General features: G+C 32.7%; 1 protein-coding gene across 2 annotated transcripts in view; it reads left to right on the top strand.

The window, feature by feature from the left end:
* Positions 1-14,291, top strand: part of LOC127553514 (E3 SUMO-protein ligase RanBP2-like) — a 75,896-nt gene that overhangs the window by 51,641 nt on the left and 9,964 nt on the right. Inside the window, exons 17-23 of one of the 2 annotated variants that reach the window (XM_051984276.1) lie at positions 48-131; positions 2,602-2,740; positions 3,884-3,978; positions 4,529-8,936; positions 11,226-11,303; positions 13,145-13,312; positions 13,889-13,981. In XM_051984276.1, the coding sequence (XP_051840236.1) occupies positions 48-131; positions 2,602-2,740; positions 3,884-3,978; positions 4,529-8,936; positions 11,226-11,303; positions 13,145-13,312; positions 13,889-13,981 (5,065 nt within the window). The remainder of the gene's footprint in view (positions 1-47; positions 132-2,601; positions 2,741-3,883; positions 3,979-4,528; positions 8,937-11,225; positions 11,304-13,144; positions 13,313-13,888; positions 13,982-14,291) is intronic. The other variant, XM_051984277.1, reaches the window with a different exon arrangement.

Here is a 14,291-nt window from a genome sequence, read left to right as displayed (position 1 = left end):
TCTCTTTAAACATTTATGGAGTTTTTGTTTGTTTTTTGTTTTTTTAGTTTTCTCCTAAAACTCCTCCTCGATGGGCAGAAGATCAAAATTCTTTATTGAAAATGATCTGCCAACAAGTAGAAGCTATTAAGGTAAATTGGCTAAGTTTTCTTGAAATGATTATAAGGTAGGACTTTAAGCATATTATGCATTTATTTTACAGATTGTTTGAAACTTTTTTGAAAAATTTGTTTGAATAAAAGTGGTTGTCACAATTTCATTATTGGTCACATACTATCCTAAGTGTTTTATGAAATAGTAAATACAATGTGATCTTTAAAATAAAGCAGCAAAGCCGATTTCGAAAAGGAATTTAAAGAATAATAGAATATTTTAACATTTAGATCATAAAAGGGACTCCCAAACCAGTTATTACAGCTGTAGTACATAAAGGAGTTTTAACTTTTTTTTTTTTAATGGACCAGTAGAAATACAATTTTCATAGTTGGTAAACTGGTAAAACAAACGTTTTTTTGAAGTTTTTCTGATATTCTTCTATAGTATAGCTAAACAAAATCATTCCAAGCACATTCTAGCATGAAAATGAGATTTTATTTTGAATTAGGTTAACAGTTTGAGAATTTTTTAACAATATTATTTGAAATAAACAAACTTTAGATTTCACAGAGATTAAAAAGCATTTGTGTGGAATCGAGAGACCTGCTCTTGGACAGATCAGTAAACTGTAGAATTTAGTTTTCTTAAAGTAAAATGAAATTGTTGACATGTAGTAATCTTCAATATTCCTTCTAGCTTTAAAATTCTATGACCATACTTATTAGAAACAAATAAATGATTTTCACTAGCATATTTATGTAGTTAAGAATTGCAAAGTACTTTACAATATTCATTGTATTATTGTACAGTGATACATTATACCCTTATTATAACCCTGTGAAATGGGTACTATTATTATCCCCATTTTATAGATGAAGAAGTTAAGGCAGACAAAGGATAAAAATGATTTACCTAATCACACAATATTACATCTAATATTTGATTTGAATTCCAGATCTTCTTGATGCTAGGTCTAGCACTATTTACTCTAGAACCCTCTAAAAAAAATCATAGTCCAGATGATAAGCATAAGACATACTTCAGCTCTTATTCAAAGCAGAAATCTCCTTTTCAGTATCCTTGAGAGCTGAATTTGAAAGCCTTTTTTTTTGATCTCTTGGATTTAGAGGCTTAAATTTCTTAGATTTGTGATTTTTGATTTGGCGATTATTGCTTTACAAACTATTGTTTAGTTCCAGGTTTTCACTTTATATATGGAATATCTGAGATGAAGTAATTTTGAGAAGGGAAAAATTAAGCAATAAATATAGTAGGACTAAAGTATTGTTATTTTGAAAAAGTTGGAACACTTACAGCTTGATTCTTGAATGATTTTTCATAACTATATTCCAAAAGTGAAATAGCTTCTAGTTCTTAATGGAGCAAAAATGTGTATCTTGTATTGTATTTTCTTTGGTCAAGGCACATAACTTGCTTTGTTTTTTTTTTTTTTTAAATTTGTGGGTAATTAAGTTTATATGTTTAATTCTCAGTCCAGTTTAAGATAACTAGCATTTTCCTAAATATAAGCCATTAACAAAGAAGATTAAAAAAAAAAACAAACCCTTAAGGGCGTTTTTTAAAAAGTTTCATTCTTGTCTTATTACACTGGTCATCCTTGATATTTCCTCCTTATTACTCTTAGGAACCCTTCTTTGCAACAAAAACAGACAAAACCAAAAAACAGATTGTGCCAGATGGCCATATCTGATAATATATGCAATTTCTTTCCTATTTTTCTTTCGAAATGAGAATCTATACTTTGGGAGCAAATTTTTTAATGTAATTTTTGCATTCATCCCTTCCCCTTCTCTTTACTTCCTTTCCCTCTTTTTCCCTTCTCTCATGAAATACATTTGATAATTTTTTTTAAAATTTAGACCTCAAGTTAAGCATTCTTGCACTAAGTTGGAGAACAAGTGGTGAGAATAGGTGGTGTTGTATCAACATTGCTAAATAGCATTTTCACATAGGGAGTTCCCTTTAGATTTTTTTTTTTAATGTTTCTTGAACATTTGCTGCTATAATTACCGATATATTTGTAGTGCTTTAGTAGAGAGCTTTATGTATGTTCTCTCCATTAACAATCTTATGAGATAGATGGTGGTGTTATGTGTATTTTACAGTTGAAATAGATGAAAGGAAATTAAGCAACTTAACCAGGGTCACCTAGCTAGTAAGTGACTAAGCCAGAATGTGACTTCCAGACTCCAGGTCCAGCATTCTGTCTACTTTATTTCCAGGTTATCTGTACAGCATTAAGCCCAGTACCACTTGAACTCTTTTAACTTGACTCTTAAAAACATGTAAATTTTTTTTAAGGTGCTTATCAATTTCTGGTATAAATCAATTTGTGGCATCAAGAGCCCTTAAAAATGTTATTATTGCTGAGAAACATTTGTATGGAGAGTTTTGATTTAAAGTTTTTGTCTCTTTGTTCTGATAATTTTAATGTTTTTAATGACTAGCATAGAATTTATTCAGATTAAATTATGTTTCTGATAGAAAGAAATGCATGAGTTGAAGCTAAACAGCAGTAATTCTACTATGTCCCCTCACCGTTGGCCTGCAGAAGCCTATGGAACAGATTCAGTGCCTGATGGATATCAGGGATCCCAAAATTATCATGGAGCTCCACTCACAGGTAAAATAAGTTAGTAAGTACTAATGCATTTTAAGTTAAAAAGCTTTTTATCTTTTTGTTTTAAATTATTTAGACAACTTAGAAAGCAACTTGGATGAAATCCTATGTTTAAAAATGCATGAAATCCTCCTATATTTGTTTTAACAGCTTAATAAAAGTTTTGTAGATATCCTTGTTATCAGAAGAAAGTTTTAAACTTGATATTGTAATGGAACTATTCACTACAAAGTTCTATGTTAAATTGCTTTCTTCTTAGTGGAAAAAAGATAGCTTCAGTATTTCATACTGTCAGAAGTATGAAACTGACTTTAAAAAAATCATTATTTTTTTGCTTTATAAATGGGGAAAAGAGAAAAGAGCTTTCAAGGAGAAAAAAGCTTTCAAGAAGAAAAGACTACTCAGAGCCTCAGGGGAATTATTTTAGTTGTAGGCCCTATGAGGGAGAGTAAAATAGAAATTATTATCTTAGCTGAAGTACTGTATAGTTAGTGGCTATGGTGGCTTACCTGGACACTTAGATATAGTAGTTAGAAAAGTGAAAACAAATGAACGTTCTGTCATTAGACTATACCCAGAATAGCATTTGTATAGTGATATATAATTTTAAAATAGTATTTTGGTCATTGCATAATACTTAACTGTGTAATAGATTCTTTTTTCAGTATAAATTTAAAAATACTCTTCTTCAAAAGAGATTATTTATAAATATCTGTTAAGTATGCTTCTAGAAAACTTGACTGTTAATACGAAAAAGATATAACCTGGTGGTGGCAGCAGAGTCTGACCTGTAAACAAATTAGGAAGGGGAAGAAAGCTATTAAATCTCAACATTGATAGTATTATATATTATAAAATCTGAAAAGTGTTCAAGCCTTTCAATATTACATTTGTGTAAATAGCATTTTATACTTTCTCGCATTATTTTTGCATTATTTTTAGAGTAATGCTTTGTAAGAAGTAGAAAAAAAAGCAGGTGTTAAGAAATATCCTTTGAATACACAAATTTATGGATTTTTTCACACTTTAAATGACTGGCAAAATTGGTCCAGTGCTCTTAGTTGTTATGTAGAAATAAGCATTCCCCAGGGACATTTAATCTCACTTTTACTATTGAACTTTAACAGACTGTTTTTCTTTTTTCAGTTGCAACTACTGGCCCTTCAGTGTATTACAGTCAGTCACCAGCATATAATTCCCAATATCTTCTCAGAACAGCAGCTAATGTTACACCGACAAAGGTAACAAAAGGGAATATTTATAAATACTCCATCTTAGTTTAAACTCCTTTTAAGAATTTAGACTTTGGAAGAATTTAAGAGATCACATAGTACTGAAACTTGTAAAACTCTCTTTCAGATTAAACAGTGTATTTTAAATTTCTTTCCAGGTAGAAAAATATAGTATGGGATCTATCCTTTACAATAATTATAGTAGAGGTAAAATTTCTTATTATTCTACCCATTTTGAAGGAAAAGTAGGGAAGAATCTTTGTTACGCTTTTCTCGGTCATCATTGCATTAAGCTTTTGTTGACCTGAGAATTTGTTTTACTTCTTTGTCCATGTGCAAAAATAATGGCAGGAAGTGTGTTTTCATAGATCTAATATGGTACAAGATTATTTGATTATATGTTTGCTGAAGAGAAATACTGTGAGCCTTCATGGTATCATTTCACATCCATTGGCTGCAATGACTGCTCTGAGATGTATTTTAAAATGGTCTGGGAAGTGACAGGAAATTAGATATTTAGATATCTCTAAGAAAATGCACTCATTTTTTATATTTATAGGCTCCTGTTTATGGCATGAACCGGCTTACACCTCAACAGCATATTTATGCTTACCCACAACAAATGCATACACCTCCAGTGCAAAATCCACCTGCCTGTATGTTCTCTCAAGAGATGTATGGTCCTCCTTTGCGTTTTGATTCCCCTGCAACTGGAATTCTGTCACCTCGAGGAGATGATTACTTCAATTACAATGTTCAACAGACAAGCACAAATCCACCTTTGCCTGAACCAGGTTATTTCACAAAACCTCCAGTTGTGCCTCATCCTTCAAAATCTACAGAATCCAGAGTTATAGAATTTGGGAAATCTAACTTTGGACAGCCTATGCCAGGTGAAGGAGTAAGGCCACCTTTACCAACTTCAGCACAGGCAACACAGCCAACCACTTTTAAATTTAACTCCAATTTTAAATCCAATGATGGTGACTTTACATTTTCATCACCTGAAGTTGTGGGGCACCCTCCTCCTGCAGCTTTCAGTAATAGTGAGAGTCTCTTAGGTCTCCTAACTTCAGATAAACCTTCACATGATGATGGTTACAGTGGAACAAAACCAATTCCTAGTCAGACAAGTGCACCACGGAATACATTCAATTTTGGTAACAAGAATATTTCTAATGTTTCATTTACAGAAGGCATGGCCCACAGTCAATGTAAAAATTCTCTTTTTGGCCGTAATGACGACATGTTTACTTTCCAAAGTCCAAGCAAAACAGTATTTGGAACACCCACTCCAGACTTAGCAAACAAGAGTCATGAAACAGATGGAGGAAGTACTCATGGAGATGATGATGATGATGGTCCTCACTTCGAACCAGTAGTTCCACTTCCTGACAAAATAGAAGTGAAAACTGGCGAGGAAGATGAAGAAGAATTCTTTTGTAATCGTGCAAAATTATTCCGTTTTGATGCAGAATCCAAAGAATGGAAGGAACGAGGCATTGGCAATGTTAAGATACTGAGGCATAAAATATCTGGCAAAATTCGTCTTCTCATGAGACGAGAGCAAGTGCTCAAAATCTGTGCTAATCATTATATAAATCCAGATATGAAGCTGACACCTAATGCTGGCTCAGATAAATCATTTGTATGGCATGCGCTTGACTATGCAGATGAATTACCAAAGCCAGAGCAACTTGCCATTAAATTTAAAACACCAGAGGAGGCAGCTCATTTCAAACGCAAGTTTGAAGAGGCCCAGGGAATCTTAAGATCTGCAGCTTCAAATATTTCCACAACAAACCAAAATGTTAGGGTTTTGAAAGACACCAAAAATCAGGATAACAAGGATACTGGAAAACCTGACTCTGGACATCCGAATTTTGGTTTCCAGATTTCAAAGAAAGATGGGCTATGGGATTGTAACAACTGTTCAGTAAAGAATGTTGCGACAGCAAAGAAATGTGTATCATGCAAAACCCTAAATCCAAATAATAAGGAGCTTTTGGGCCCACCATTAGTTGAAAATTCTCCAGCTTTTAAGCCTGGCACAGAAAAGACTCAAGAAGGATTTGGATTGATGTTTGCTAAGAAAGAAGGTCACTGGGATTGCAGTGTGTGTTTAGTGAGGAATGAACCAACAGTATCTAAGTGTATAGCTTGCCAGAACACAAACACAGCAAATAAAACTATTCCATCATTTAGTCAGCAAACTCCCTTCAAGTTTGGTCAGGGAGAGCTTTCTAAACCTACTACCAGTGATTTGGGAACTCTATTTCCTAAGAAGGATGGACAGTGGAATTGCAATGTGTGTTTGGTACAGAATGAAGTAAGTGATAAAAAATGTGTTGCTTGTCAGAATCCAAATTTACAAAGTCAACCCAGTTACACAATTCCAGCACCTACTGCTTTGAAGCTTACTACTGCAGAGACCAGCAAGTCTACTAAAGGTGGATTTGAGGGAAAGTTTAATAAGAAGGAAGGACAGTGGGACTGTAGTGTTTGCTTAGTACGAAATGAAAGCTCTTCCTTAAAATGTGTTGCCTGTGAAGCACCAAATCCAGTCAATAAACCTGTTGCAGAAGCATCTTCAGATTTTACATTTGGTTTCAAGAGTAAATTATCTGAACCTTCTGGGAGTCAGATGGCAACTGGTTTTAAATGTGACTTTTCAGAAAAAACTTTTAAATTTGGCAGTGCAGAACAGGGTTTTAAATTTGGCCATGTTGAACAAGGAAGCACACCTTCTTCCTTCACATTTCAGGTTCCCTCTGGTACGGATGCCAAACCCACAAAAGAAGGATTTAGTTTTACTATGCCTGTATCTGCTGGTGGATTTAAATTTGGGATACAAGACTCTAGTGATCAAAAGGGTAGTGAGAAGGCCATTGAAGAAGATGCTGCTGTCAAATCTCATGATACCAAGCAAAATAGTAGCGATTTAGTTTTTGGAAATAGTAGTAGCAATTTCACTTTTGCTGACCTTGCAAAGTCAGGGGAAGGATTTCAGTTTGGTAAAAAAGATCCAAATTTTAAAGGGTTTTCAGGTGCAGGTGAAAAACTTTTTTCATCACAGAGTGCTAAAATGTCCCCTAAGGCCAATACTTCATCAGACATTGAGAAAGATGATGATGCATATAAGACCGAGGAAAATGATGATATCCATTTTGAACCTGTAGTTCAGATGCCTGAAAAAGTGGAACTTGTTACAGGAGAAGAAGATGAAAAGGTTCTATATTCGCAGAGAGTGAAATTATTTAGATTTGATGCAGAGATAAGTCAATGGAAAGAAAGGGGCTTAGGAAATTTAAAGATTCTTAAAAATGAAGTCAATGGCAAACTAAGAATGCTGATGCGACGAGAACAAGTACTAAAAGTATGTGCTAATCACTGGATCACTACTACAATGAACCTTAAACCTTTATCTGGTTCAGACAGAGCATGGATGTGGCTAGCTAGCGATTTTTCTGATGGAGATGCTAAACTGGAACAATTAGCAGCTAAGTTTAAAACACCAGAGCTGGCTGAAGAATTCAAGCAGAAATTTGAAGAGTGCCAGAGACTTTTACTAGACATACCACTTCAAACACCTCATAAACTTGTAGATACTGGGAGAGCTGCCAAACTAATACAGAGAGCTGAAGAAATGAAAAGTGGACTAAAGGATCTTAAAACGTTTTTGACAAATGACAAAAAGCTCACTGAGGAAGAGAATAACAATTCAGGTTTAGCAGCCAGTACTTCTGATTTAACAGTAAAACCACATGCTGAAACTACTGGACCTTCATTAGAATGGGATAATTATGATTTAAGAGAGGATGCTTTGGATGATAGTGTAAGCAGTAGCTCAGTATATGCATCTCCATTATCAAATAGTCCAGTGAGGAAAAATCTCTTCCGTTTTGGTGATTCAACAACAGGGTTTAATTTCAGTTTTAAATCTGCTTTGAGTCCATCAAAATCCCCTGCCAAGTTGAATCAAAGTAGGACTTCTGTTGGCACTGATGAAGAGTCTGATGTTACCCAAGAAGAGGAGAAAGATGGGCAGTACTTTGAGCCAGTTGTACCATTACCTGATCTGATAGAAGTGTCTAGTGGTGAGGAAAATGAACAAGTTATCTTTAGTCATCGAGCCAAACTCTATAGATATGACAAAGATGCTGGCCAGTGGAAGGAAAGAGGAATAGGTGATATAAAGATTTTGCAGAATTACGATAATAAACATGTGCGCATAGTGATGCGAAGGGACCAAGTATTGAAACTTTGTGCCAATCATAGAGTAACACCAGATATGACTTTGCAAAACATGAAAGGGACAGAAAGAGTATGGGTTTGGACTGCATGTGACTTTGCTGATGGAGAAAGAAAAGTAGAACAATTAGCTGTCCGTTTTAAACTGCAAGATGTTGCAGATGCGTTCAAACAAATTTTTGATGAAGCAAAACAGGCCCAAGAAAAAGATTCCTTGCTTACACCACACTTTTCCCGTGCTGCCACTCCTCGAGAATTCCCATGTGGCAAAATCGCAGTAGCCGTATTAGAAGAAACCACAAGGGAGAGAACAGATTTAAACCAGGATTCTGATACAACAGATACAATTCTAGAAGTTGGAGAAGTATGTAGCACTTCTGAAACACCAACTAAAGCAGTTGTTTCTCCTCCAAAGTTTGTATTTGGCTCTGAATCTGTTAAAAGCATTTTTAGTAGTGAGAAATCAAAACCATTTGCATTTGGCAATAATTCAGCTACAGGCTCTTTATTTGGATTCAGTTTTAATGCACCTTTGAAAAGCAAAAGTGGCGAAGATGTTTCAGGTGAGATCGAAAGAAAATCAGACTCTAGTAAATGTGAGGCACAGAAGAGCTTGAACATCAAACCATTTGTTGAAAACAAAACAGAAAAGTCCTTGACTCCTTTTTCAAAGGAAGAGCCCTCATCTACCTGTGCATTTAAAACATTAGAAAAGGGTAAGTGTAAAGTTAATTTTTTATTTCAAAAAATATTATGTTAAAAATTTAATGGAGGTTACTTTGTTTTATATACAGATATGTATTAATTAGGATTGTTTAATTAAATTAACCCAGTTTCCTTACAGATATGGATTAATAAAGTGTGTCTTTTGGTAAAATATATTAATGTAATTGGACAGAATTCATATTTGACATGAGGCTTATCTCATAGAAATTTACAGCATTAATATTTTAGTGTAGCATTTAGTAAAGGTGCTTGAGTATTAGACTTTTTTAAAAAAAAGATGTAATTTACCCTTAGAATATTTAAATTTCATATTCTCAGCCAAAATTATGATACTATTTAACTTGTTGCAAACCAATTTTAAAAAGTGTTTTTTCAACCTTTTAGAAGTACAGGGTCTTTCATTACTCTTTAGTATTTTATCCTATAAAGACAGATCTTAAATTTTTAATGCTCTGCATTTTTTAAATTGAGTTGTGTTAAAATATATGCATTTGGTGTGAATTGAATTTGAGCTTAGAGCATATTATATTAAATGAACTTTTATCTAAATAAATGGTGGTTGAATTGTAGATGAATCTGGGCATTGACTGGGCTAGTTGAAAATCTGGGCTTCTTTATCATGTCATATGAAATAGTTTATATTAAGGGATATGAGCAGAGTAGGATTTTTTTAATGGCTTTTTGGGGCAGCTAGATGGCAAAGTAGATAGAGCACCAGCCATGAAGTCAGGAGGACCTGAATTCAAATCTTCCCTCACACCCAGCATGTCCTAGGTGTGTGACCCTGGGCAAGTCATTTATCCCAATTTCCTCAGCCAAAAAAAATATATATATATACCTTTGTATTTTTCAAAATATATGCAGTTTTCAACATTCATCCTTGCAAAACCTTGTGTTCTAAATTTTTCAAGATTACCAAGGAAACCAATTACATTGTAATACATTTATCAAAATATTTTTTTAAGAAGTTTTACCTCAACTTTAAAAGAACACTTTTTTTCTTTTGCATTTTTAACTTTACCACACTGCCTCTACAAAAGTCAGTAGAATGTCCAATTCACTTTCATATTTGCTGTCAATAAGAATATATATATGTATATATATTTGAGTCAAGGTTTAAATTACACATAGTACTGAAATTTTGTTATTAGTATAATATTTAGTTGAAGACATGTGGTAAAGTCTTTTGAAAGTAGATCAAATTTAAGTCTTTTTGGCTTTTTGTTTTATTTCTATCCTTTGTTTGAAAGTGACTGTACTCCTACGTAATTTCTTAGGTGAAATTTTAATTTTTATTTGGTCCTCAATTGTTATATCCCTTTGATAAACTTACTTTGTTAACTGAAAGAATTCTTCCTATAAATTTTAAAGAAATTGGTAGTGAATTTCTATAGAAGTTTTTTGTGTGTGTTTAAAAATGAATTATGCTCTTGTACTTAGGGAAGCATAACAAGCAGCTTTTTAAAATTAATGGTCTTTGAATAACTGATCTATTCAACACAAACCAAAAAATGTTTGCAACAAAGTTACTGTTCTATGTGTAATATTATGGCAGTTAACATTAACTTTCTTTTTAGACAGTCCTCCAAGCACACAGTTAATTTCATATAATATCATAGATCTAGAGCTGGAAGGCACCTCAGAGGCCATCAGTCCTACCTCCTCATTTTACAGATGAGGAAACTGAGGTCCACAGGGGTTAAATGACTTACCAAGGTGTAACACAGGTAGTGTCAGAATCAGGTCTTGTCATTGTTCTTACTATATAATCTAACTAGAGAATGTTTAAACAGTAGCACTTATTATTGCTTAACTAATTTGTAGAATACATTAACTAGAAAATATAGTTATACTGGTATAATAAAAAAATAATATGGCACATTTCAGAGTATAAGATATTTCTTAAAAAGCCTATGAGGTAAATGTAGGTATTTACCATTATTGAGCTCTTTAACTCCTACAATAGTGTTTTGACATGTAGATGAAAAAACACAGGTAATTTGTTTTTTACCTGATGTGATTTGTTTTTCCAGAGATATGGTCAAAATACTTAAAATGGAAGTGCAGTGAGAACTGATACACGATCTGTTTAATTCCTCAGTCATTATGGGGACTATAAAGTATTACTGAATGTGCCTATGAACTATTATCTTATGTTTTCTTATGTGGGGGTGGAATGGGGAGGGGACAGTATGCTTTTAATCCAGAAAAGGGAAATTAAGTTTTATTTTATTTTGTCCCTCTAAACTCCCAAATCCTTAATATTGTTTATTTTCTAGGATTTAACTTTAGTCTTTTTAAATCTAATCCAATGGCTTTTTGGACCAGTTTCCCCTCCTCACAGCCTGAGAGCAAAGGTATAAAGTGCACTCAGTGTGAGATGACTTTAGTTTTCTTAGAAGTTGGCAGTCTGATAAAAGTAGCTTTGCTTCATGAAATCGAATATTTAACAATTTATAATATGCATGTTAAGTATGCTGGGTTAGGTGAAAAGGTCTTTTGATGGTAGTTTAACACATGCTTGCACATAGTAGTTATTTTCATTGCTTTATTCTGTTTTGAGGGTAGTTAGTGATAAACAGTCACCTACTCTCTGCTATGTTGCATTTCTCTACTGCACTAATGCACTTTTAGTGCATTTTGACACTCTACCTACTGCATTCACTTTTCAATGCCTTGTTCATTTGTTCCATTGACAGTGCTGGACAATAGGAAATATACAATCAGGAAATAAGGTATTACATAGTTAACAGTCAAACTTCTATTTTAGGAAATAATCTTCAAGTATTACAAGTAAAAGGTGACTGCCTGTAACAAATTTTTCCATTATGTTCTTGATTAAACAGATTTCAGAGTATTGTATTTTCATCTCATGTCTCTCCATGTACATAAGTAGGCTTCAACTTAAGTAGTATTTTTTGAATATACGTGTGGTATTAGGTGATAATGGTTGTAGGTATTTTAAATTAAAAAAAAAAAAAACTCTAGAGCCCTTGATGTTGAAAAGAAATAGAACTATATTATAAACAGTAGTAGAATAGCAGGAATCAGTTTTAGGCATATAGTAACATTTTATTTGGAATGGATTTAGGTCCTCTAATGATTAAATACCTTCATCTTAGAAATGAGGAAATTTTTGAGTCTTAGAAAAATGAAATCACTTAGAAAGATCATAAAACCAGCATCAGAACCTAGGGTCTCCTGACTTCATTTCTACTATAATTATCATTGTGTTATTTGTATGCCCTTTCCCCCCATATATTCTTCCAACATAAAGTTATGAGTATTTTTAAATATGGTGACGAGAAATTATAGTAGAAGACAGTAGGGGAGAGAGAATTTATTTCACTTAATTGATAAATGATCATTACCGTCCATGAATTAATTTAATATTTTTGCTGCTCCTTTAAAGCACAAATTTCACTGGCTGTTTCTAGATCTAGTCACCTATCCTTTAATCAAGCAGTCATTTTAGGGTCAAGAATTTTTAAGTTTTTACATGATGTTTAGCCATAGGAGTTTTGCCTAAAGGTATAGTATTGAAGCTGAGATGAACATTGCGGGGTGGGAGCAGGAATGGGGGTGGAGGTAGGGGTATTCTTTAATACTGTGTTGGGTAGTTGTGTAAAATGGTATGTGCACAAGTGTGTTCATGTGCACACATGCACACACAAAGCCTTAATCTGGCATATAAAGAACTTTTAAACTAATATCACATTTTTAGAGTATTACCCTATAGTTTCACCTAAGTTGTTAAGTTTGATTTTTTAATTTAGATTAGACTAATTTCTATATTATGTTTTCCTAATTTAAGGCATTTCTTTAGTTGCATGTGCATGGCTCTTTACTAGTTATTATTAGCATGTAAAAGGTTCATTTCTAATCATTTATATTTTATAAAATTTTAAGAATTGGATCATAATATGTTATTTTACCTAAATAATACTTTTTTAAAACTAAAATTCTTGTGTTCACTAAAGGAAATATAAGCAGTGTGTCTGATAGAATTTAAAAAAATAAAAGATTGCTTCATGAATTTTTTGCTTTAAAATATACATCTTACTGTAGAAATTATAATGTTTTGCTTTAAAATATATCTTATTGTAGAAATTATTCCATAGTTTTGATTTTAGACTAAAATAGGGTTTGTTTTTTAATTTAAAACTTAGGCTTTGTAATTTTGCTTTATTTCTTATAGCTGAGGTAAAGAAGGAACCAGAAGAACTTTCCACAGATGATGTGCTCATTATATATGAACTAACTCCTACTCCTGAACAAAAAGCTCTTGCTGTCAATCTTAAACTTCCTCCAACTTTTTTCTGCTATAAGAATAGACCAGATTACGTTAGTGAGGAAGAAGATGATGGTAAGGTCCCATGTCATCCTACTCTCTTGTTTAGAATACATCTCTTGTGTAGAATACTGTAGAATATTAGTATTAATATGAATATTTAAGATAACTCACTACAATGTTTCCAGTGCTAATTAAACTATTGAAACTTAGAATTGCACTAAGAAATTTTTTGAGAAATCCTATAGTTTGTTTTATAGAATTAGAACAATCTTAGAATTAAAGAATCTTGGAGTTAAAAGAAATCTTAGTCCATTTGGTGTAGAATAAAACATGAATATAATATGTATAAATATATTTGCATCTACTATGATTTTATTATTGGAAATTTCCTTCAGTGATGAAGGTTATAACCTGTCTTTGGGAGTTACTTAATGCTTAAGTTAGATGACTTTGCCTTGTTCACATAGCTAGTCTTTTTAATCCTTAATTCTAACATTTATGTCTAATAGGTCAAATTAGTCATTGGCTTCTATTTATATTAATTGAATTCACTTAATTAATTTTTCACTTACCTTCCATCATCACATATTGCCTCCCAAATTTCCAGTATTTAATCCTTTGTTTGACACTATCAATCATATTTTTAAGATGAAGATTTTGAATCAGCTGTCAAGAAACTTAATGGAAAGCTGTATCCAGATGACCAAGATGAATGTAAAGGATCCCAAGAATTTGTAAGAGGTAAACTTAATAAAGAATAATGTTATGTTACTTAAACTTTCTGTAAATAAATAAATCTCATAGTACCTATTTAACGTTAATCAGAAAAATACATAAAAAATTCCATAGAGATTTATGAGTTCAAACTATATAAATGACCATTATTTTGATAAATTAATTTTAGTAATTTTAGTAAAATTGATTGTGAGTGGTAAATAGAAATTCTATTTTTACCCTATGTCTTACCCTGTCTACATACCCTATCATTATAAAATAAAATCTGCCATTGTGCTAGAGAGAAAATATTCTATGGGATTGGAATTAAGATAAT

The sequence above is a fragment of the Antechinus flavipes genome, chromosome 3 (assembly GCF_016432865.1).
Source record: "Antechinus flavipes isolate AdamAnt ecotype Samford, QLD, Australia chromosome 3, AdamAnt_v2, whole genome shotgun sequence".
Taxonomy (NCBI): Eukaryota; Metazoa; Chordata; class Mammalia; order Dasyuromorphia; family Dasyuridae; genus Antechinus; species Antechinus flavipes.
This window is presented reverse-complemented; position numbering and strand designations above follow the sequence as displayed.